The 26,601-nt window shown below is 36.2% G+C and overlaps 2 protein-coding genes across 6 annotated transcripts in view; one reads left to right on the plus strand and one right to left on the minus strand.

Moving 5' to 3' along the window:
* GSTCD (glutathione S-transferase C-terminal domain containing) overlaps positions 1-23,413 on the minus strand; it is a 135,131-nt gene extending 111,718 nt beyond the window's left edge. For 2 of the 3 annotated variants that reach the window (XM_036025707.1, XM_028507767.2), the window contains exons 1-5: positions 23,217-23,412; positions 13,093-13,530; positions 11,811-12,278; positions 4,777-5,028; positions 53-146 (exon numbers count right to left, since the gene is read on the minus strand). In XM_036025707.1, the coding sequence (XP_035881600.1) occupies positions 53-146; positions 4,777-5,028; positions 11,811-12,278; positions 13,093-13,509 (1,231 nt within the window). In that variant the 5' untranslated portion in view covers positions 13,510-13,530; positions 23,217-23,412. Of the gene's footprint in view, positions 1-52; positions 147-4,776; positions 5,029-11,810; positions 12,279-13,092; positions 13,531-23,216 lie in introns of all 3 variants that reach the window. The other variant, XM_036025710.1, reaches the window with a different exon arrangement.
* Positions 23,414-23,504: 91 nt separating this feature from the next.
* The window catches only part of INTS12 (integrator complex subunit 12), a 28,366-nt gene continuing 25,269 nt past the window's right edge, over positions 23,505-26,601 (plus strand). Inside the window, exon 1 of one of the 3 annotated variants that reach the window (XM_028507570.2) lies at positions 23,505-23,592. The gene's annotated coding sequence lies outside the window, so the exon portion shown is untranslated. Of the gene's footprint in view, positions 23,661-26,601 lie in introns of all 3 variants that reach the window. The other 2 variants (XM_036025721.1, XM_028507571.2) reach the window with 2 other exon arrangements.

Consider the following 26,601-nt stretch of genomic DNA (forward strand, 5'->3'; position numbering starts at 1 on the left):
CCGAATTGAGTGAAATTTAAAGGCGAAAAAAGAAAGACGGAAAGAGACTCACCTTCCTTTGGGCTCACTGCTACAGGAAGATGGTCCCAGTCGAGGGTCCAGGCAGGGCAAGGGTGCGGAGAGAACACCGCTTCAATGCCTTTCTCCTGGAAAGGAAATAGGCCCTTTACAAACTGAGGAATTAATAAAATTCTATTACATTCCACAAGGCCTAATTTCTATTTTCTATACTAGCAAGTAAGATCATAAATATGAACAATCATCAGGCTTCCTCAAAATACTGGGTAACATAATAAATATAACACATTGAGATTTTTTGGCAGCAGTTATTTTCCTATTATTTTTAATACCAAGGTAAGAAAAAGTAATGATACCTTATTTAAAAATTATTACCTGAAAATCCATAGAAGTAAGGAGCTATCTAGAAATATATTGGGTGTCAAAGAGAAAAGCTACCTGAGGATAAAATTTTATAAAAAAACAATCCACAAAGAGATGATAGAAAACTGACTCTGCATATATCCATCAATATCTATGTCTACATATACGAACATTGCCATACCTAGGAGCTATGTTTTACAAGACCGAAAAGCCCCACTTCAGCGTACACCGCTTATGTATCATCCATACCAATCTCTTATGAGTGCCAGCAGTGTCTCTAGAAAGGGATTCCTTTGGTTCAACCAAACAGTTGCCAACATTTCAAGGATGAGGACCACTTTTCAACTTATCAAAAAATTCTCAGGCTTCTCTCTCATGTTAAAAGGTGTACATTTCTTTATTTGATCAACAGACAACTGGCATGGCATTCCCATGATTCCTAGACTCCTTCCAATCAAATTCTGGGTCCACAGCCCACATGCTTCATGGTTTTATTTTTTTGCTTATGAAGCAATACTTTATTGTTTTAATTTAATCTTTATTATATACTCCCTCCCTCAGCAATCACCACACTGTTGTCCATGTCCATGAGTCCTTTCTCCTTTTTGCTCAATTCCTCCACCCCCTAAACTTCACCCCCCCACCCCAGCTGGCATCCTACTCTCCATCTATGAGTATGTCCCCATTTTCTTTGTTAGTTCAGCATTTTCATTAGATTCCAAACATAAGTTAAATCACATGGTATTGTTTTTTCTCTGACTGGCTTATTTCACTTGGCATTATGTTCTCCAGGTCCATCCATGCTGTCATAAAGGGTACTTTTTAAAAATCTTTAAAAAAAATTTTTTTTAAGATTTTATTTATTTTTCTTTTTAGAGAGGGAAGGGAGGGAGACAGAGAGAGAGAGAGAGAGAGACATCAATGTGCGGTTGCTGGGGCCATGGCCTGCAACCCAGGCACGTACCCTGACTGGGAATTGAACCTGTGACACTTTGGTTCGTAGCTCACGCTCAATCCACTGAGCTATGCCAGCCAGGGCCTTTTTAAAAATCTTTGGTAATATCTTATTTAAGAGAAAAATCCCTGAGAATTCTATTATTAAGTTAGTTCATGAGATTGTTCTCCTTTATGAAAACTAGCTAAATTCCTGTCTCACAGGTAATAGTATAAAGATTATTTTCATTGGGGCAGAGCTATAGCTATATGGATCTAGAGGTCTAGAGCATTCACTTGCCTCTGGAAAGACATACACATTATGTCTCTGACATAATTTACCTCTTTCCTATCTTCCTTATTTTAGTCTAGCCATATTGAGCTTCTTTTTATTCTTCATTTCACCAAACTCATTCCTATTTTAGGGTCTTTTAAGAATACAAGTATACTGATAGACAATTTGTATGTCATACAATTTACCCCTTTAAAGCACACAATTCAACAGTTTTTAGACTATTCACAGTTGGGCAACCATCACCACCATCTACTTTGAGAACATTTTCATCATCTCAAAAAGAAGCCCCATACCCATTAGCAGACACTCTCCATCCTCCTCCCCACCCGCCTCAGCTCCCTGCCCAAGGCAGCTACTGCTCTACTTGGCCTCTATAGATTTTTTTCAGGGCTTTTTTACTGGTAAAATCCTCTGCCTAGAACACTTTCTCTAAAAATCTTCCATTGATTCAGGTTATCCGCTCAATGTCTTTACCTACCCAGATAAGCCCCTTGACTATCCTGCCTAAAAAGGACTCCTCCCCAATCACCTCCACTCTCTTATCCTACATTACCTTTTTATAGCACTCATCATTACCTAATGTGTTTTTAATTTACTTCCCCTACCAGGATGGAAGCACCAAGAGAACAGTCTGATTTTTTTCTTCATATATCCAATATTTGGACTAGTCCACGGTACTTAGTAGACCCATGTATATTTTTCAGACTGACTGACTAAATAAACATAAAATTTCTGGAAAATAAGGAAATTTGTGGAGATAGGACTGTGTTAAAAAATAAAGAAGGAGGAAAAAAGGTGACATGTGAGTGTTCCTAAGAAATACTTTATTATTATTTTTTTTAAATTTTCACTTGTATTTTTTAAAGATTTTATTTATTTATTTGTAGAGAGGGAAGGGAGAGAGAAAGAGAAAGAGAGAGAGAGAGAAACATCAATGTGCGGTTGCTGGGGGCCATGGCCTGCAACCTAGGCATGTGCCCTGACTGGGAATCGAACCTGCAATGCCCGGTTCCACAGCCCACGCTCAATCCACTGAGCTACGCCAGCCAAGGCTATACTTTATTATTTTATACTTCCATTAGCACTAATTTAATGTGTCTATATGCAATTAGTACAAAATACTGTGACTATAAGCACTGAAAAGTTACTGTGTAATCAAAATCAATATTCTGATGACATATGAAATTAATATATTTACTGCCTTTCAAAAACATGTCAAGAGAGAAATCCATTAGTAAGCAGCAAAGATAATTCCCTGCTGAAAAAAAGAAATTTTATTGTATCTATATTGTATCAATGACCAAATTTGAGTCAAATAAAATAAAAATTTTAACTTATTTTCATATTTGAGCATTCCTTTTTTCAAATTATAAATGTATTGTCACAATTTTTATAGAACTACATGATTTAAAATAAAAATGAATCATGCAGAATGACTACTATACTCACATAATTTACAAATGCAGAAATTGCTATCATTCAGTTTAATGAGTACGGAAGGCCACAACGTAGCAGCAAAGCTGAGACTAGCATCCAATTCACCTGGTCCATAGTGTTGTCTTTGCATGGACTGCTCCCAAGTCAATGACAGAGAGTGGCAGAGATACTAAGGCAGACCCATTCATTAGAAATATGAAACTCTCTGACAGATGATTCAGGCTCAATGGTTCTCCACCAGCTTGTGAAAACTTTCTCAAAGCTACACTTACATCTAAGAATTTGCAGACCCAACCTTCCTTCCCTTCCTACTCCTGCACTGGGGTCAAACCTACATCATGACTGAAGGCCCCCCAGGCTCCTCACAGGTGTTTTCTTCAGTAGGTCCCTTGGACATAGAACCGTGTCCTGGACTCTTCTGAGAGGACCTGAACTAATGAATCATCTGGAAGTTAAAAATTCAATATTCCTTTGTATCTTTATGTCATTACAAAATGACTTATTTTTATAATTGATTATTAACTTTTTCTGAATTTAAATTTATCTTCCTTTGTTTTAAGTATTTTAAGTATATTAAATGTAAAAGTCTTTCCTATTATCAATTTATTGCTTGGAAAGCATAGTTAGAAGTCTGAATTACTAATCTTTCTTTCAAGACTCTCGATAAGTATAAATTAAAAGTACACATTTTTGGTTTGTTAAAAATTTTAAAAATTAGTATTTTAATACAAAGTACATTACTCTCCCAGTGATTACTGATTTAAGAACACTCCAGAGATGAACAGTATAACCAGCTGATCAAGGCACATCAAACTTGGGACATGCCTTGACAGCTTCTAAAATCAACTATATACTGTAATGTCTTTCATTGTTTCATCCCTAGGCTAACACAGCTTAACTGAAGAAATAAGGAACTGGTGTCGTTACTAAAATCATCTCATGCTTTTCTAAATCCATAAATTTTCTGTTAACTATAAAACTCAAATAATTCCTAACCCAAGTATAAAAATATAATACAACTCAGCATTTTTCCAATACAAAAAACTCTGTATTTTTCCAATACAACTCAGATGAATAGCTCAAATTACATCATGAATTCTCTATTCAAATAAATCTTCAAATAGTCTAGTTAAAAGCAACACAGTTTTGTAGAGTGCCTGGAATGGCAGAGAAAAGAAAGTCTATTGGTGAAAACTTTTACAATTAGTACTATTAGAAACAAATTGTGCTGCAAAGAAAGAAAACTATAAGTTTTATAATCAAAGAATAAAATTTAAAAAATCAAAGAATTCAAAATCTTAAATTTAGAAAAATCTTAGTAATTAAATAGAGGTATTCATCTTCATATTTCTTTATTTAAGTCATCATCTTAAAATTAAAAAATAAAACTTGAAACCAAATGCTTGCAACAGAAAACCATCAGGTAAAACAATAAACTTGACCAGGTGTGATATGACCCTGGTGTCTTGATCATTAAAAAAAAAAATACTGTTTAGAAATACATATTCTGACTTATTGACTCCAAGGATACATAACATTAAAAACCTTCAGTTTACTATATCTCATGTAAATGCAAAGGATTAGTAGAAATATTAATTGGTCAAAAGTGATATAAGATAGCTACAAATAAAATTTATAACAAATAATGTCCCTAAAAGAAATGATTACAAGTTAGGGTAACATCACATGGAATTTTTCAAAGAAAATTTTAATGAAAACAAATGACGTACCATTAACTTGGTCATAGTGGGTCTCGGTCCTCCTATAAACGAAGGTTCATTTTGCTCCTCTACACCTGGGGCCCCATTTAAATTTGGATGTGGCTCATCTGAGGTGCTTGGCAACTCTGGTAATTGGAAAAAGTGGATCCCACACTGAGAAGCTGCTGTTTTAACTCTTGGCACTTCCTGAATCCTCTGGTACCAAGCAGCCAGCAGTGGAAATTCTACCAGCTTTTCAGAAAGTTTCTTGCAGATAATTAACTAGGCAGGAAAAGAACAAAGCACATTATTATACATTTTTTGTTTAAGACAGCTATATTGAAGCAACTTCACATACCATAAAATTTACATATACTAACTGTACAGTTCAGACAATGAATTTTAGTAAATTTATACAGCTGTGCAAATACCACCATAATCTAGAACTAGAACACTTGAGTCACAAGACCAAGTTCCCCTGTGACCACTGACAGTCAGTCTCAGCTTCCTCAGTCAGTTGCAGATAACCACTATTTTACTCACCATGTGCAAATGTGTCTCTGGAATTTCATGTAAATAAATCATAAAATGTGTCTTTTTTTACTTAGCATTATGTTTCTGAGATTCATCAAGTAGTTGCATTTATAAGTAGTTTGTTTCTTTTCATTATGATACAACACATAAAGGCTTTTATTTATTGAAATTAGAACAATTTGAAACCATTACTCCTGATATAAATTAATATCTTTTTATTTTCTCTTGCTCAGATGCTTTCTCCTTAGAAACTGTTTCCACCACCAAACTTTAATTTCCTTAAAAATTAGAACATACTTGCTTCTTTGTGAGGCACTGAATGCTGTTTCCATAGAAACAGTTATAATGTCACAAATTATGATTAATGGTTGTGAACAGATAAGTAAAAAGGTCAAGTTACAGAAAATCTTTACAAAATATCTAGCAATAATCAGTACCACAGCAGGAGCCAGAAAGCACAGAAAATAAATTTTAAAAATTCACACATGTACATATATTTATTCTATTTTAACTGGACTTTAAGTTTAAGCACACATAATTTACTATAAGGGCAGGGTATATTGAACTCTTTGTACACAGCAAAACTCAAAAAATACTGCCTTGCAAAAAAATACAAGCTTTTTAATGAATGAACAATTATCAAGGAAACATTTATTACCTTCAAAGAAAAATCATGAATTTTTCCAATTACTTTTTATGAAGCCATTAGGACATTGTGAAATCAACTTTGATTTTTGTAAGAAATGAAATAACATATCAGAAACAAATCAGTGCCCACTTTCACTACTGCTATTCAATATATTACTGGAAGTCCTAGTCACATCAATCAGACAGGACAAAGAAATAAAGGGCATCCAAATTGGAAAGAAAGGACTAAAATACTTGTTATTTGCAAATGCTATGATACTACATATAGAAATCCCTAAAGTCTCTGCCAGAAAACTATTACAACTAATAAGTGACTTCACTGAAGTTGCAGAATATAGAATCAATGTACAGAAATCTGTTGTTTTTTTACACCAATAATAAAAGATTGGGAAAAGAAATTAAGAAAATAATCCCATTTACAATTATAAAAGAAAGTATAAAATAGGAATAAATTTAACCAAAGTGGTGAAACACCTGTACTCTGAAAACTATAAGACATTAAAGAAAGAAACTGAACAAGATACAAATAAATGGAAGGGAATACCTTGCTTATGTATTAGAAGAATTATGTTACTAAAATGTCATCACTATTTAAAACAATACACAGATTCAATTGCTATCTCTATTAAAATACCAATGACAATCTTCTCAAAATTAGTACATCTGAGCTTAAAATTTACATGGAATCACCAAGGACCCCTAATAGCCAAACAAATCCTGAGAAAGAATAAAGTGGGAGATACTATGTTCCCTGATATAAACTATACTACAAAGATGCAATGATCAAAACAGTATGGTACTGGCATAAAAACAGATATATAGATCAATGGTATAGAATAGAGATCCCAGAAGTAGATCTTCACTTAGATGGTCAATCAATCTAGGACAAAGGAAGCAAGGATATACAATGGGAAAAGACAGTCTCTTTTATAAGTGGTGTTGGCAAAACTAGACAGATACATGCAAAAAAAAAAAATGAAATTGGATCACTCTCTTACACCACATAAAAATAAACTCAAAATGGGTTAAAGGTTTAAATGTTAGACCTGAAACCACAAAACTTCTAGAAGAAAATGTAGGCAGTTAAATCTTTGGCATTACTCTTACCAACATATTTTTAGATATATCTTCTCAGGCAAGTGAAACGAAAGAAAAAATAAGCAAATAGCACTATATCAAACTAAAAAAAATTGCACAGTGAAGGAAACCATCAAGAAAATGATAAATAACCTACTAAATGGGAGAAGATATTCACAAATAGTATATTGATACAAGACCAGTATATAAATAATATATACTGGTCTTGTATCAATAATAAATAATATATCCAAAATATATAAATAACTCATATAGCACACACACACACACACAAAAATAAATAAATAAAAAACCTACAAACAATCCAATTAAAAATAGGCAGAGGACCTCAATAGACATTTCTGTTAAGAAGACACACAGGTGGCCAACAGACATATGAAAAAATGCTCAACATCACAATTGTCAGAGCAATGCAAATTAAAACCACAATGAAATATAACTTCCCACTTGTTAGAATGGCTATTATCAATAAATCAACAAATAACAAGTGCTGGTGAGGATGTGGATAAAAGGGGTTCCTTGTACACTGATGGAATTGTAAATTAGTGTAGCCACTATGGAAAGCTGTTAAAGATCCCTTTAATTTTTTGAGGAAAAAATTAAAAAGAGTTTCCATATGACCCAGCAATTTTTCTCTGGATACTTATCTGAAGACAACAAAAACACTAACTCAAAAGATATATGCACCCCTATGTTCATTGTAGCATTACTAGTAATACCAAGATATGAAAGCAAACTAGGTGTCCACCATTAGATGAATAGATGAATGGATTAAAAAAAAAAAATGGTAAAATGGAATATTATGCAGCAATTAAAAAGAATGAAATCTTGCCATTTGCAGAAACATAGATAGACCTAGGTATTATGCTATGTGAAGTTAGACAGAGAATGACAAATACCATATTATCTCACCTATATGTGGAGTCTAATAAAAACTAACAAACAAGTAAACAAAACAAAACAGAACAGAAACAGACTCATAGATACAGAGAACAAGCTGATGATTGTCAAAGGGAAGGGGATGGGAGGATGGAATAAAAACATATGAAATAATATAGAAAATATGAAAGTGCAGAGAATGTAGTAACATGAATTATATTGTAAATATATTTATATAAAGTATAACATAAAGATGTATATTTGTATGTACATGTCCAATCACCTGGAAAAAGACATTATCTATTAGGGAAGTAAAATTTGAAAGACACTGTCTGAATGGTGGTCTAGAAGCTAAAAAGTTTATAATTCCCATCAAAAGTTTTAATTGACTGGAAATAAATTATGTGCTAAGGGAACTAAGCTTAAGCCATGATAAATTAATCAAATAAAAAATGTTCTTATTTTCTCACCTTTCCTTAACTCTCCTTGGTAGTGATTTATTCTTATTTGTTAAATCTATATGGTATCTTTCCTTCTTTTTGAAAATAAGTTGTGATTACATAACAATAATTCATGTGTAAAAGGCATTGAGGAGTTTCACTGCAGGACACATCGCCTACCCCATGTCATCAGCATGCCGAGCTGCTCTACCATATCCAGACAGCTCAGGAGGCACTGAACCACATTCATTACACTCATGAAGATATATTTAAGGAAGTGGCTAATGAAAAATATGTGAAATAAAAATGAAATTTGTTCCTAAAAAGGTATTTTCAAAAACCTACCTGAGTGGTAAGATCAAAAACCATTATAAATATCAGAGTTATTTAATAACAAGAGAACTTACTCTTAAAATAGCAAAAATTATACTATCAAGAGTAGAAAATGAAATCCTAGTGGTTTTAAAATAGGGGCAGAAAAACTAGTCTGAATAACAAGAAAAGCAAGATGTTACAGCTATCCAAAATACCTCCCTCTGCATTGCTTTTCTGCATTACTTTGCAATCATTTATTATATAAAATATTTTGTACTTATTTTATATAATCTCCTTAGGGCTATTCTTTCAAAATATGTCATAGGTAAGCAATGTGATAAGCAGGGTAAAAAACTGTAAACAACCTTAGTAGAAATATAATCACAGCTTTTTTTTACTTACAGATTACAACCTATGGGTTAAAACTGAAAACTCTTAAGGACATGATGCATAGGAGAAAATATGGAAAATATAAATTAATCACTAAAAAATGACATTCATGCTTTTTTGCAATATGTCAGCCAATAGGGAGAATCCCATTTCTCCTGAATTTTATGTCAATGGGGATCCTTAAAGAGGTATTTAATATTTTGCTCAAAAATCAATTTCTGCAAAGATTTTGCTTTTGCAACAACTAGGTGATGTACTTAAAAAAACTGAAATTCAAAGCATTAGAAGTTAAAATGTAGAAATTAAATTGTAAGTGTTCAAATTACAAAAAGATTTCATAAAAGGGCAACTTCTCTGCATTTCAGGAGAATAATCTTTTAAGTAGTTCTGCCATAGTGTACTGAAAACTTTGCAGAGGAGAGGGTTTGGTCAGGCACTTTGCACAGAGAACTGATGGGCCAATCAGGGGATAACACTGCAAACACACACCCTCTAAAGAGGAAGAGGAGCTTGGAGCAGGGTTAGACACAGCACCTCAGCCATTCTACCTGCTATTGCTCATCTTTGGCTTTATTATATTTAGTAAAATTGGGTATTCCCTATAAGTCTTTGAACATTGGCCTCTGGCATTCCAAACCTTGACTTAGCAAAATTGACTGCTCTTTTATATCATTGGCCTTATTCCTGTGATTAAATATCCTGACTTAAGGTTCAGCTCTACGTTTCTGATCCAAACCTGGTAACCTGACCTTGATTCCTGATCAAGAACTTGATCCTGATCATCAGGACTACACTCCATCACCTCAATGTGTGAGAAGGCAAGCATGAAGTATCAGCATTATAGCCACTCACTGTCTGAACAAAAATGACTGCTTCATAACCCAAGATGACTTAAAAGAGGAAAATAAATATAACAAAAATAACATCAAGGCTTTGGCAAAGAAAGATAAATTCCTAAAAGTAAAGGTACAGATCCAGGAAAAATACCAGTAAAAAAAAAAGAAAATATTTTGAGAATTAGTTTACATATAAATGTCAACAGAAGAATTTAATCACAGAATACATGTAATCAAGGAGGCCAATTGTACAAGTTTTCCTCTATTTGAAATTGAGTGAAAACAAGTTTGTCTTTGTAGTATTAGGTATATTTCCTCACTTGAAGTCAGTAAATGTCCTGCCTGATTGGAGAGGAGGAAAAACACTCTCATTTAGGAATATGTCAACCTCAATTGATCCTAATCTGGTGAATACTAGTTAAATTACGCTAAAATCAAATGCAAACTAGTTAAAGATGGATGTCTAAATAGTGATCTAAAACTACCTTCATGCAGGTGCATCTACTTTTTTATGTTTTGTGGGTGTTTGAAAGCAAATACTCATCTTCTCTATCACCTTGTTTTATTTTCTTTGTATCAGTTACATTATTTAAATATGGTATATATTATTTATTTACATGTTCATTCTATCTTCTCCTGGTAGAATATTAACTCCATGAGAGCTGGACTTAATTTGTCTTGTTCATCACTGTATTTCTAGTGCCTACAGCAGTGCCTGGCATACATAGTAACCTTTCAATAAATTTCTCAAATGAATGAATTAATGGATGTGCCACTTTGGTTTCATTTTCATGAAGTTAGAAACAAATATAGTTATTCGAGATGACCAACAACAGTATTTTATAACATGTATCAATTGACTGCTCTAATGACTGAATTTGATAAGAGGGGGCAAGTCAATCATAAGAGAATTTAGAAATCATTTGACAAGAAACAAAAACAGGTATTTTTTCATCACCCAGCTCTATGGACAATATGAATACATATGACACTTAAAATACTAATGAATATCTAAATATTCCTGAATCTCTCTTTTACATCTGAAGTTATTTTGGTTTCCAATCTTGTTTTATTTCCATTTTGAAGAAAAGAGAAATATTCTTTAAAAAATACCAATTAATCAATTGGTACTACTAATTAATACTACCTAACTTAGTGAAGCTCTGGCCTCCAAATACATAGATTTTTCTTAGAAGTCTTTTCTCATCGGTCAGTAGAGATATCTGAAATCTGGTATCTGATTCCTTAGTAGATAAAAAGGTGAAATACTTCAAAGCAGGAAAAATGCAGCTCTTAAAAACCAACTGGAAAGCTGCAGACAGCTATAGATTCCCATGTTCACTCTAATGCTATGTTTCACCTTGTTTTTTCCTGGCATACAGGGAAAATATAGGCAGTATATACAGGCAGTATATATATATACTGCCCTACCAGGAAAGAAAGAAAACTTTCCATGTAGTCTTATTGACAACAGAGATCCATACAAATAAGAACAAAATATTTCTAATTTGATAATACTTAACATAATCAAATTAGTATTTTAAGTGACTACTAAATTATAAAATATAGCTGACAAGATTTTATAGTGCTTGAACAGTGGACTATCTAACATTAGAAGGTAATCACAATAGTAATTTGAAATTATTATAACAATAACATTTTAGCGAATCAGAATTAAAAGTCATAATAGTTACTAACATTTATTGACAGCTTACTATGTCCAGACACTATTGTCCACAATTCACACAAGTTGTCATTTATTTCTCACATTGAATGTTACTATTTCTATTTTATAGATAAGAAAATGGAGACAGATATTAATAACTTGCCCAGGAGCATAATGATAATAAAAACTGAGATCTAAACCGCAGCAATTTTATACACTGAAACTTACAGTAATATATCCACTCCAGATACACCTTACCAAAAAGTGATGTATACAGGGCAAGAGCACGATATCCGTCAAAGTGAAGTACAGGCCTTCTGCAAACACATGCTCCAGAGGTGGAAGGTCAGAGGCCTTGGCTTTTCTGATGTGAGAAGGTTCTCTGTTAGGAGTGGCTGGTTCTTCCTGCACTGTGAGCTTCGAGAGTGCCACTTGCAGTTCCAGGCTCCTGGATGAAGAGTCGACATCTTCGGATGTTTCCTGGACATGGACCTTGCTCTTTATTTTTTCCTGAGCAAGGGAAGGCCCCACTCGAGCAGCCTTCTGTTGCTTCAGCTTCTGCCGACGGAGCTTGTCATCGTTATGCACTCTAACAGGCTCGCTAAGCTTTTTCTCTAGCTGTAGTATTTCTGCAGGGATAGTTAGATGCTGGTTAAAAGATTCTTTGAGAAAGTTCTCAATAGCTAAAGGGATGGTGATTTCACATAGCCTGGTCCACTGACTAACCTACAAAACAGAACAAGAGATGAAATAATTATTTACTTTCAACATAGCTTGAAGAGAGATAACTTTCTATTGGGAGAATTTGTCTTGAGTTAAACCATCCCTGGGCTAGGCTTTCATGCTATATCGAGACATATTTACAATGCTTCAGAAGTGATAGCATCAAATTGTGGAGGTGTAGCATTTCTGTATCTGGAATGCACCCTATCCACCTATTTTTACTGAATAAAATCTTACTTCCCAAAGCCTTTGAAGTACACGCCCCACCGCCCCAAATAAGTTAGGTTTCCAAAGCATTGATACTTAAGTTCCTGTTCATATGTAAAAGTTCCCTTTAAAAATCCTCCCCTGGCTGACGTAGCTCAGTGGATTGAGCGCAGGCTGGGAACCGAAGTGTCCCAGGTTCGATTCCCAGCCAGGGTACATTCCTGGGTTGCAGGCCACAACCCCCAGCAACCGCACATTGATGTTTCTCTCTCTCTCTCTATCTCCCTCCCTTCCCTCTCTTAAAAAATAAATAAATAAATAAATAAATAAAATCTTTAAAAAAACATCCTCAATGTAATTAAAATAAAAGATAACAAAGAAGTCATTCTCTGAAATATCCCCAAACCTCATAAATTAAAACTCTAATTCTTATTTTTCAATACTGCACTGAAATATTAGCCTACATGATGGGCTACTTTATATTTCATTGGTTACAGTAGGTTTTTTTTAAGGAAATGAAGTCCTAGTTTCCAGCAGAAAGTTAAGATGTTTAAGTGAATGTGTTATCACTCTATGGCTTTAAATAACGGAAAAGACACATTATACTTACTTCAGCACAGGCTTTCAAGCAAGTCTTTTTAAAACCCAGCAGTTCCAAAATTTCCTTCTTTGAGGGGTCTGCTTCACATGATTTGTGGATTATGTGTCTCAGCACAACAGCAAGTCCTGCTCTGCAGAAGTTGTCTGGCGTTTCCACAACCGCAGGTAAATGGCAACTCTGGACTATCGCTGGGAGTTCTTGCCTTGAAATAGTCTGTATTTCAACATCTTGAGACAGCACACTAAGCAGCGAAACATCTGTACTTTCTCTGGTGAGAACTAAGCAAACTTTAAAGAGTTTGCAATCGCAGTATGATAATAAAAATAAAGTTACAGATGTATGAAGTGGAAAAATGCATCCTTCTACTTGGTGAGAAAAGTCTAGATACAGATATTCTTCTGTAAGACTTTTCTTAATGCCTTTCATTTTCTTCTTTCATTGGATCACCTGAAGCATAAATTGAAGTGGTTATAGGCCTTAGACTATAAGAATTTAGAAGCTGAAAGATGAATATTTTAACACAATGCTCTACAAATCAGCAGGGATTTGTGATAGGTAAGATTCGACATGAACTTGTTCCTAGACTGAACAACTGGCTTCCAAAAGAAAGATCTGTACCCCATGCAATTAACGAGTCTTAGGGGTGATTTTATATTCATGCCTTTAAAATGAGCAACTCAGTGTGCTGACTGCCAGGGACAGAAAGGGTATAAAGGGACTAAAGGATAATGCAAAAAATACAATTAAGATTAAATAAAAGTAAAATGAGCAACTCAGGTGCTTTGCAGTAGAGCCCTCCCCATCAAGTACTTTGAGGTGTCATTACAGGAGAGAACAAGAAAGAAATAGGATGGAAAATAAGACACCACCAAGAAGACTGAGTGGTGTCTTGAGGAGCTTTGACAGAACTGGTCCTCTCACACTGTTTCTGACTTATAACCCTGCAACGTAATCATCGGGGGTGATATGTTTACTCCCTCATGAGAAATGGATTCTCCTAAGGTAAGTGGGTTTTGATACGTGGTCAGCAATAGCTTGCTGAAAAACAAGAGAAACATCATTGAATTTCCCCATAACTTAGATATTGATAACTGAGATATCTCAAAGCTAACATATCCAAAATCAAGCTCCTTATTCTCTCCCACCCCCAAATCTGCTCCTCACGTATCTTTCCCATCTCAGTTAATAGAATACCATTCTTATAGCTTTCTCAGGCCAAAAACCTGGGAAGGCATTATTAATTACTCTTTTCCTTCACCTCCATAACCATAACCAGACCATTACCAGTCTATTAAAAAGTTAGTTTGGGTCTACCTACAATATGGATCTAGAATCTGACTTTAAAACATCCTCATTGCTTCCACTGTGATCCAAAGCACTACCACCTCTTCTTCCAGATTATAGCCCTTGCCTCCTGACATTGCTTCTGAGCCTACAGCCCTCCAGTCTAGTCTCAGCACGGCCACCAAAGTGATTCTGTCAAAACTGAAGAGTATGTCACTACTCTGCTCAAACCCTCCAACGTCTTCCCATCCTACTCAGAAAAAGGCAAAGTTCTGACAAAGACCTACGAAGGCTCTTTGATCTAATCCTCTTTTTCTGTCTCTGGGTTCATTTCAGCTCGCCTCATACTCCTCTAGCCAAAGTGCCTTGTTACTCCTCTAAGATAGTAAGTACATTCCCCACCCACGCCGCTCAGACCTTTGCACTTGGTGTTTCCGGTGCCTGGAACATGCCCTCATCTCCTTCAAGCACTTACTGAAATGTCAACTCTAAGATCTTCCAGGCTATTTTATTTAAATCTTCTTCAGAGCACTCATCACTGTTGTAATATGCTATATACTTACTTTGTCTATCCAAATTAAAATGTTCCATGACCAGAAATTTTGTTTTGTTCACTGCTATGCCTAAAACAGTCTCTGCTATATATGAAATCAAGAAGTATCTGTTGAATGAATGCATAGATGAATATAAACCCTTATTTTAAAGATGCAAACATACACAATTTTGAGGTCAAATTATTCATAATATTTTCAAGTTACAGTCCTTTATAATTGACTTTCGTCAATTATAACTTCTTGTTTGATTTTTACATTTCCTGGGTCTAAAATTCCCTATGTTCTTACCCATAAATCACAATTCAAAAATTGACACTAGATGGCACTCTTTAAAAGCATTCACCATGGAAATATGTAGTAATGGAAGATGGTATTATTAGAAGAAAAATTATTTTAAAGGCCCTTAAAAATACATATGCAGCTCTTTCTTTTAAGTACATTTGAAATATTAGTGGACCCTAAATTTTAAGAACACTTGAACATAATAAATTTCCTTTAATATTCTAAATTCCTTAGTTGTTTGTTTTTTAATCAAAAGGAAATAGTCAAATACTCTTTAAGCTTTTTGGTCCTCAACTTTCATATTAAAGAGATAATAACCTATTATAACAAAGTTATATAGTTAGTAAGATACAATCTTATTAAACCTAATAATGTAAATTACACTACTGTTTTATATTTCCTTTATTCAAACACAGCAGATGTGTACCACGGTTTGTTGCTTCTTTAGATTACCTATCTGAATTCTTTATTTTTCTGTAATGATCATCACCATGAATGTATACAAATGTATTAAATGAATGGAACGTTTTTTGCCTCTTGTAGTCTAAAAAAATAGAAGACTATCTACAGAAGAACTATTTCATGTAATATAAAAGCAACTTTTTAACCCTTGGAAACCATTTTTCCCTGAGCTTCAGTGCCTTTTTTTTTTAACCTGGAACTGACTTAAAATTTTATATTTATATAAAATTATTTTAAGCCCACAGGCAAAATAAACCAACATTTTCTAGGAAACTGACAGTCTTTTTGAGGGGTTTGCCCCTGTAAATCTGTTGCTGACTAACTTACCAATCCTTGTAACTCCTTCTTCTGACAGTGGAATGCAGTAGAAGATCCCTAAGTGCCTCAAGAACCAGATTTGAACTAAAACATGATAGATTTCATTTGCCTGGCAGTGTAGGAAACAGTAATTGTGAGACTGGTCCTAACACTTAAAAGAAAAAAAAATCCATGAAAATAATGTCATGTTATGTTAAAGCTATCGGTTTAGAAAATATAGAAATATTTTTAAAGTTAAGGTGTATGTATATTTGCCACATTCTAAGGCTCATAAGAACCTTGAGAATAGGCTTTTATATATTATATAAACTATTCCTTCCATCAGCACTTATTAGTGCTAAATGTCAATGAGACAGAATAGCGATAACCTGCCCATGAAGACATCTAAAAATTACTGAGATGCCTGGGAAAAAATGCAAAGTATTGTTGATTCTTAACAAAATTAATTTTTTCCAAGACAGATGTTGATGGGTTTTTTTTTCTAGATTTAAAATGTTACTTAATGATCTTGGAGTTAAAAAAAAATTACTCTCCTGGGGCAATTTCTCCTCACAAAGTACTGATGTAATTTCTAAAATAAATGTTAAGTATTAACAAACTTATACAAATTTGATGTGTTTTTGGTTTGCAGTGTGTGTTTAATGTTTCAACAGAGTAGAACAGTTTTTACTTGAAGTTTTCAAATGCAATAGGCAAAGAAACCCCCCCTTTTTCTTCTCCATTTCTACCTAGAGAATTCCTTTGTTCATTAATTTATGTCATGAGCTTTAAAGAGGTAGGTCCTGTGGAATCATCTCCGGGGTCTCCAGAGCTTCTGGGACACAGCCCTCCTTCCTCCATATTACATTCCTGCCGTCACGGAAGAAGTGTCATTTGCCCTTTCTCAGCTTTGACGTGTGCCATCCTGAAACAAAGTGAGACAGCAGCACACAAAAATCCAAACTTTAGGAGCTGAACAGAGTTGATGGAGTGTGTGTTTCTTCCCTGGGCATGTCGGTTTGCTCGGGAATGTTGCAAAGGGAATAATTAGGTAAGAAGAAAATATTTAAGCTTTGGCCTCATTACTTGGAAATATTCAAAGATAGTTTAAACAACCAAAGGAGTCACAGTTTTAATATTTTAGCCATTTTAATGTATTTTTGCAATCTCATTCTAATTAATATATCTAGATGTTAATAAATAAAAGCATTTCACATATAAAAAGGAAAATGCATTTTATAGATGTTTGCTTATCTAAAATACACATACAAACACATACATGGAGGGAGAAAAAATGCAATAAACATACTGAAAATAAGCATATTTCTCCAGAAGCTGAAAAATAAGTTGGAAAGTTTTGTGCTCAAAATTCAAGTCTTGATCTATGGCAACTAAATATAATTTATTTGTTCTCAAATAAGAAAATATCACTGTGCCTGGAACTCGACAGGATCCTATATGCTAAGTGAACAAATAATAAAATCCTAAATAATATTATGTACATTTTATTTTCCGCCACCATGTGCTAAGGACAGAGAACTTTCAGACATTACTTCTAATCTTCACAATACTTAAACTACATTTTACTTCCAGTACATGAATGAGAACCATACATAACCCCCCTCTGCCCCACAAATCAAGTGAATCTATAAAGGGATCTTATTTGAAAACATTCAGGAATTGGTATTTTTCTAATATAAATAGCACTACTTTATAAACTCAGAATTTCATAAATTGAAGCATGGTGGAATTTTATTACAACAACAAGTTCAGGTTCCTACAGGCAACAGTGTCAAACAAGGGAGTGTTTTATCTCCCTCTATAATTTCCATGGGGAACATACCATATGAAAAACTGGGCTGGACTCAAAGGGAGGAGTGAAAACTGGTAGAAGAAATAGCAATAACTGAAGATACGAAAACGATGCCATCTCACTGACAGAAATTAGCAATGATTTGAACCAACTTTTTAAAAAATATATTCTATTTATTTTTAGAGAGAGAGGAAGGGAAAAGGAGAGGGAAACATGACTGGTTGCCTCTCACATTCCCCAAACTGGGACCTGGCCTGCAACCTAGGCATGTACCCTGCCTGGAAATCGAACTGGCAACCTTGGTTCACAGGTCAGCACTCTGTCCACTAAGCCACACCAGCCAGGGCTTAACTGACTTCTGATGAATGTGAAAGAAGTGCCAGAGCAGTAGGACTGCATTTAAACGTTAAGAAGACAAAAACCACTACTACAGAATAAATATACAACTTTAATAAAGACAACAAAGACTGAAATTGTTAAAGATTTTGCTTATCTTGGTTCAATCAATAATCCAAATGAAGACTGCAGCCAAGAAATCAAGAGAATGCTGAGATGGGAAGGGCAACAATAGAACTGGGGAAAGATCTCCAAGAGCAAAGATGTGTCATTAGAGACCAAGGTTAATATAATCCACACCCTCTTATTCCCAGTTACTATGTATGGATATGAAAGTTGGACAGTGAAGAAGGCTAGAGGAAAAAAGATGCATCCACTTGAAATACGGTGTTGGAGGAAAGCTCTAAGGATATCCTGGACCACCAGGAAGATAAAAAAGTGGATCCTAAAGCAAATTAACCCTGAAATACAGCTACAGGTAAAAATGACAAAACTGAAGCTGTCCTACTTCTGGCACATCATAAGGCAGGATTCGTTAGAAAGACACTAATGATGGTGAAAAATAGAAGGCAGCAGGAAAAGAGGAAGACCAAATATGAGATGGATGAATTCCATATAAGAAACCATAGGTATGAGTCTCTACCTGAGCAGAGCTCCTGAGGACAGGACACTGGGGACATCACTCATTCACAGGGCCACGAGGAGTTGGAGCCTACTTGATAGCTTGTTACATATACAACAATTTTACCATCGTAAAAATCATTAGAAATTATGTTATCTTAAGCAATCATTGGGGAAAAAACTGTTGCAAAGGCAGAGTTACTTAATCATTCTGAGCACTGGATTTGATAATGTCTTCCTCATTCTCTTTATCCGATCTTCCTCGAACCTCTTAAGGACCCTTGGCTCAATGCTTTGCCCTATTCTCAATCTACACTCACTCCTTGAACACTGGCTTTCAAACTTTTGACCATGCCACACACGAAGAAATACATTTTGTAATGTAACTGATTACAGATTGAATAAAACTGAAACAAAAGAATTATGAAGAAATATCCTACTACATGGGAGGTATAGAGTATTTTTTACTCTGTGCTTCTTTTTCCCACTTTTTTTTTTTAGCGTTGGTTAGTACTCACTAAACTGATTTCAAGACCTATTAATGGGCCAACAACTCACAACAGCCCTGTTTTCCAGTGTCAACGGTTTAAATAGCATTTATGCCTCATATTTCTCACCTGTATCCTACTTGATATCTCAACTTAGGCATTTTTCTAAACCTGCTCCTCTTCCTTTAGTATAGTCCAGTCCTCTTCTTGGTAAAAACACACCACCATTCACCTAGATGTCTGGGCTGTAATTCTAAGTCTCACTCAACTCCTTTCAGTCTCTCTCATGACCTACTATTTCTACCTTTGAAATATGTGCTAAATCCAACTTCTTAGCACCTCTACCACTATCATCTTAATCTCAGTCATCATTAGCTTTCACAAAGACCAGTGCAAAAGCCATTATTATTTCCTCTGGTCTCCACACAAAAAGTGAGTACTCCAATAGTCAGGGTGACCCTTCAAAAACATAAATCAGACCACGTTCCCTGCTCACAACTCTCCAGTGTCTCCCCAGATCACTTAGACTAAAATCCAAATGTCCTAACACAGTCTGTACAGGGCCTAATGTGACCCTAGCTTCCTTTTTTCCTAACCTCATCTCCTTCCCCTCCGTCCTCTTGCTCACTCATCTCCAGCTTCTCTTCACTGTTCTTGGAAGATGTCAGGAATACTCACTTGTGAGTTTTTGTACCTGCTGTTTCCTCTACTTACAGTGCTCTTCTTCAAGATACGCACATGGTTTGCTCCTTAATTTCACTGAAGTCTCAGAATATTAACTCGGAGCAGCCTCTCTTGATAACCTGAACTGAAAAACCATTCTCACCATTCACTAGCCCCTTATCCTGTTTTATTTTACTTCATGAGTACAGCACTTATTACCTCACAGTACATCTCCAATGCTTAAATTAACAGTACTAAAAACTTAATTCAAAAATAAATGAATACATAAATGAGTACCAGTAATTATTGTAATAAGTACTATTGAGAACTTTAGTCTTAGCACAGCATGAACCCCATTCTTCTTAACACCATTCTTTCTCTCCCAAAAGAATACATCTATTTTAAGAGCCATCTATGTATAAATTTAAAAAATAAGATCACCACTGTGAGCTGAACTGGAAAAGTGAATAGAATTCATCCAAACATGTAAATAAAGCACAGGAGTTTTTATATATGTTGGTTTTCAGGCAAGAGAACCAGAAATATAGCCATATTCTTTATATTTATTGACTTAATCATATATTAAGGATTATACGATTATAATCCTTAGGGAATCGTATATTTATACACCAGTAACTATAAAGTAATGGATAAGAGTCTAGACTTTGGAACTAACACGATTCAAATCCTGGTCTTGATATTCGGAAGCAATATAAAACTTTTCTGTGCCTTAGTTTCATTTGTAAAGTGGGGTCAATAGTAACAATAATTACCACATAGTGTGTTGTGAAAACAGAACAATGTTTACTACAATAAGCCCCTAAATACTAGCTATTATTCTTTTATAATTTATCCCAAAATTTCCCATTCATTGACACTATTAAAATATATCATTGTTTATGGGCAAGCCCCAAGTTATGCTATTTCCAGACTTCTCAGGAAAGGTAAGATGTTCATGCTGAACTGAAAAGGTATTCCCCCAAATATTGAAAAAAATCTTTTCTTAGGCTGAAAGCCAGGTCACAAAATGGTAGAATATAAATGTGATACCCTAAGTTCACATGTATATTAACTGAATATATTGTACAAAATAAATAGCTCACCAGTTTACAAGTATGAAAACATTGCAAACTCATTTTTCTTAGATTACAACTTAAATTTAAAGCCCTTTAAGTTCCTTATTACATCAAATGCTCAATGTTATGGAGTTAGCTCATGCTTCATACATTTCATGAAGTAACACTACTTGATTGCAAATCTCACCCTATTTTATTACAGTAATATAGTTAAAAAAAACCACTTGCCCCTGCAGAATTAGGTAGCAGCTAATTAACTTAAATATTAAAGATTAACAAAAGAAAGAAAAAAAACAGCAATTTCAGTGCTCATTATATTTTGTAATGTGGGAATGCATATAGTTGAGTCCTAGAAAACAAAATCCTACAATTAAAATTAGCTGCTTTCTTATCTAGTCAAGAAGTGAAAAAAATGTTTAAAAGTAAAAATGCTTACTGTAATCTTAGTCATAAAGGAAGTGTGTCATCTTCTTTCTTGAATATCAGGGAATCATTTGTTGCCAGGGATTCATGCTTGTAGCTAAGCCACACCTCATAATTAATAGCGATTTCACAGCATGAAATGCTAACATGTTCGAAACATCAAGCCTGAAATAAAATTACTGAGTCCCTACAACAAATAATACTTGTGTTGATGTGATCTCAGTGGTTTAAATCCTTGTATTTCAAGTACTAATCATAACAGAATCCAAGAGGCTTTATCAACTTATGATAAAAACAACATATACTAGAGAATTGTATGTATACCACAAATGTTTTAGTTGACTGGGCTGCAGAATTTGTTAAATTTCAAGGTCTGCTAAATTGTTGCTGTTAAAAAAGCCAATTGGCTACTCAGTATTTATTCGTATTTCAAATCACAGGTAATAAAAAAGCTACAAAGTTAAACACAGGTTTAAAAAAACAAAACAAAACAAAACTTGATTGGTCTACCACTACTGAAATTTGAGCTTTGTTTAAAGCAGGCAAACAATTAGAAGTGTTAAAAAAAAGAAATGATAAAATGATTCTCAAATCTGATTTTTTGCACATTTATTTTTGAAGTGAGACCTCTTAAAATGCTGCCTTCAGGTATAATTCAAACACAATTTCCAATGAGTATGCTTAAGGCAATCCTGAGTAGTGTATATTCCCCACCAGGTGGTTAAAAAAATAAAACAACTCGCATAGCTTAATGGTTTATTAAACATGACAGCAAATCACTCAGTTGTATTTATAACAGCATTTATTTTACAATATTTAAATGATCATGTTTACAAGTTTAAAATTGTCACATTAGTTCTTGCCAGCTTTTGTATTTTTCTCCTTTAAACACTTTCTATAGATAAGGCTAGAAAGAGTAGTAGCCTACCTTCTTTACCAATAATTTAGCACAAGATATTTTAAATGCTGGCATTTCCTTGACACTCAAGAAATTACTACAGGAATGGGATCATGACATTACGAATAAAAGCAAGAAAGCCCTGGCCGAGTAACTCAGTTGGTTGGAGCTTCGGACGGTATACCAGAAGGTTGCCAGTTCATTCCAGGTCAGGGCGCATGCCTCCGTTGCGGTTAGATCCCAGGTCAGGGCGCCTCCACTAAGCAACCTATCCCGTGTCTCACATTGACGTTTCTGTCTCGCGTCCATTGTTTCTCCCTCTCCCCTCCTCCCCTACTTTCTTTCTAAAATCAATAAACATATACTTGTGTGAGGATTTTTTTAAAAGTCGCCTGATCCCAAAACCAAGTACAGAGATGAGATGGGGAGTACGTGTATTAATTAGCAAACGTTTTTGAAGTCAAAGCAACTTTCATGCAAGTTAAACGCAAACTTTCTACAGAAGTTTAAAACCGAAGAAGCGAAAGGCCTAAAATGAAGCAAGCCCTTTGGAGCAACTGTTAAGCAGTATGCTCAGAAGAGTTGGAGTGGAAAACTAAGTGTCAAAGAAGAAAATATTAAAGCGTGATGGAAGAGGTCTGAAAATTACACTTAGCAGAAAAGGGCAAACGATCCCCCCGCCCCGACTCCTGCAACTAGAAGCTGCTCCATTCCCCCTCCCCCCCCCCCCGCCCCGCCCCAAGAAGAGGAAGCCCGGAGCCCTCCACCCGCACCCTCAGAAGCTGTGAGCCATGAGGGCCAGTGAGAGAGATCAGGACACTAATTCACGTCCTCGACCTTCCCTCGCGTCGTTTGCCCCGTTGTCCCCGGACGCAAAGAGTAGGCACTGGCGGTGGGCAGGCACTGAGGAGTCGGCGGCCGGAGCGCCCTCTTTACCTGGTCGCAGAGGCGCGGCCAGGCAGGGAGGGTCGTGAACGTGCCGGCGACACTGGCCACCAGCGCCTTCCCGCCCCGCCCGAGCCGGGATTCCGAGGCGGCTTCTGGAGTCTTCGCCAGCGGACCACTCGCTACCAGAAAGGATGAGTGTTCGTCAAAACAGCAGACACCACGTCTGAAAAACGGCTGCGCCAGCCGTCATTCATAATCCGGCGGACCGGAAAAAGAGGGTCACGTCACTTCCTACCGTGTACCAACGAAAACGTTCCCCCTTGACGGTGCTGCGGCAACTTTTGTTCCCCGCTCTCAGAGGTGGTGGTACCGGGACTAGTTCGGAAGGGGCTACCGGGAAAGGACGGAGTAGTGGGGCGGAGCGGTGAGTTGTGACGAGCGACCCCCCTCCCTGCCGCCGCTGGGAGGCTCGAGACCTCCGCGAGGGATGAGGTGGGAGAGTAGTTCCGTGAGGGGTCTTCGTTTTTTCGCTTCTTTTGGGGAAACCTAACTTAAGGGCGGTCGCATGTCTCAGGCTGACCGCTGTCCCCTTTCAATGAGGGCTCGGCTTCCTCCGGGGGGTGTTGTGGGCTTAGGCGCGCGGGCGGAGGACGCGGTCCCAAGGGCTAAGTCCTGGGAACGCTGTCTTGGACCTTCCTCACAAGGTTTTGGCGACTTCTCTGTACAGCTCGCTGTTTCCGTGACTCTCATATTCTCTCGGGCTTTCTTTCAAGGACCTTACCTCGTGCTAGGCCTTTGGTATGCCATGCTTTGAGAAAAAGATAGACATTCCTGTTGAGTGCCTGCTTCGCTTTTCAGGTTCTCTGTCACTTGGTTGGTTTGGAATCGGGGGCCTGCTGCCTCTTTAGACGTGTCCCTAAGATATCAACATAACCCAGAGCCAGGAACTCAGTGGAGGAATGAAAAAGGCAGCATCTTTGCAAGGATGCTAATTAGAAAGGGTTGCACGATCTTGCAAAGACATAAAGGGCAAAATTTTCTAAAGCCATTATGAGATGGTAATTCTAATGTTTCACTGCGCTTGAATAAGTTCAGTTTCCTTCCTGTCGTGTACGTGCAAGTGAACAACTTCGGAGTTTTTTTCTTTAAAGATTGGCATGTAGGGTTGGGAACGAGGTCTAGGGGAAAGCCTATATTTATATATGCAGAACCACCTTAGATCGGAGATCTAAACCGAAGATCACAGAACCCCTAGTAAGTGTTATTTCAACAAAAACCTAGTTCATTCAGTGCATGTATTTGAATGCTTGTCAAGTTCCATGCACTAGGTACGGTATATTACCGTGAATAAAAAAAAAGTCCCAGCTCTCATGGAGTTTACAGTCCAGTGGATTAATGAATTTAAGCCTGATGAAGGACTGGGAAGAGAGTATTGCAGGTAGCAATATTATACAAGTACCCAGTCATGTAAAAGATGTTTTGTTTCACTTTTGCTTTTTTTTTTTATGTTTACGGGTTTTGAGGGGGCGTGATAGTAGGTTTGAGTTTCTTTATTTTTAGAGAGAGGGGAAGGGAGGGAGACAGAGGAGGAGGAGAAAAACATCAACCAGTTGCCTCTTGCAATCAGTGCCCCAACCGCAGGCCTGGTCAGCAACCCAGGCATGTGCCCTTACTGGGAATTGAACTGGTGACCTTTTGGTTTATTGGTCTGTGCTCAGTCCACTGAGCCACATCAGCCAGGGCTGATTTCATTCTTCTTAAATGTGTCCTACACAAGTGGTTTATCCTAGAAAACATTCCATGTGCACTTGAAAAGTATGTATATGCTGCTGCTTTGGGGTGGAATGCTCTGAAGATATCAGTTAAATCCACTTGATTTATTGTGTCATTTAAGGCCACTGTCTTTTTGTTGATTTTCTGTCTGGGAGATCTATCCATTGAAGTCAATGTGGTGTTTAAATCCCTATGACTGTAATTCTGTCTATCTCTTCCTTTATTTTTATCAAGATTTGCTTCACTTATATAGGTGTTCCTATGTTGGGTGTGTAAATGTGTACAAAGGTTACATCCTTTTGTTGGATTGTCCCCTTTATCATTATCCTTCTTTGTCTTTGTCCTTCTTTGTTTCTTACTACAGCCTTGGTTTTAAAGTCTATTTTGTCAGATATAAATAAGTATTGCTGCCCCAGCTTTCCCCCCCCCTTTCCATTTTCATGAAATACCTTTTTCATCCCTTTACTTTTAAAAAAAAAAGATTTTATTTATTTATTTTTAGAGAGGGAAGGGAGGGGGAGAGAGAGAGAGAGAAACATCAATGTGTGGTTGCTGGGGGTTATGGCCTGCAACCCAGGCATGTACCCTGGCTGGGAATCGAACCTGCAACACTTTGGTTTGCAGCCCTCACTCTATCCACTGAGCTACACCAGCCAGGGCTCATCCCTTTACTTTTAATCTGTGTATATCTTTAGATCTGAAGTGCGTCTCTTGGAGGCAGCATATATGTGGGTCTTGTTTTCTTATTCATTCAGGTATTGCATGTCTTTGGGCTGTAGCATTTAAGCCATTTACATTTAAGGTGATTATTGATAGATACCTATTTAGTGCCATTTTATTGTTAGACTATTTTCCTCTGCTTTTTTTTTCCTTTCTCTTCTTAAAGCAAGCCCGTTAAGATTTGTTGCAATACTGGTATGGTGCTAGCAAACAAACTCCTTTAGCTTTTTCTTGTCTGAGAAACTCCTTATTTCTCCTTTGATTTTAAATGATACTCTAGCTAGGTAAAGTAGCATTAGTTGTAGGTCCTTGCTTTTTATCACCTGAATATTTCACATCACTCCTTTCTGCCCTGAATTGTTTACGTTGAGAAATCAGATGATTGTCTAATCAGAGCTCCCTTGTGGGTAACTACCTGCTTTTCTACTGCATCTTTTAGGATTCTGTCTTTGTCTTTAAGCCTTGTCATTTTAATTTGGATGTGTCTCGATACAGGCCTCCTTGGTTTGGGACTATCTGAGCTTCCTGGATTTGTGTGTCTTTTCCTTCACCAGATTAGGGAAATTTTCAGTCATTATTTCTTCAAATAGATTCTTGATCCATTGGTCACTTTCTTCTCCTTCTGGTATACCCATGATGCGAATGCTGTTATGCTTCATGCTGTCCAAAATATTTAAGCTCTCCTTTTTTTTTTTTTAAGATTTTATTTATTTACTTTTAGAGGGGGAAGGGAAGGAGAAAAAGAGGGAGAGAAACATCAATGTGTGGTTGTCTCTTGAGCGCCCCCTCCTGGCGGCCTGGCCCACAACCCAGGCATGTGCCCTGACTGGGAATCGAACCAGCCACCCTTTGGTTCGCAGGCTGGCACTAATCCACTGAGCCACACCAACCAGGGCAGCTTTCCTTTTTTAAAATTCCTTTTCCTTTTTGCTTCTGTGCT

Source organism: Phyllostomus discolor, chromosome 1, assembly GCF_004126475.2.
Source record: "Phyllostomus discolor isolate MPI-MPIP mPhyDis1 chromosome 1, mPhyDis1.pri.v3, whole genome shotgun sequence".
NCBI lineage: Eukaryota > Metazoa > Chordata > Mammalia > Chiroptera > Phyllostomidae > Phyllostomus > Phyllostomus discolor.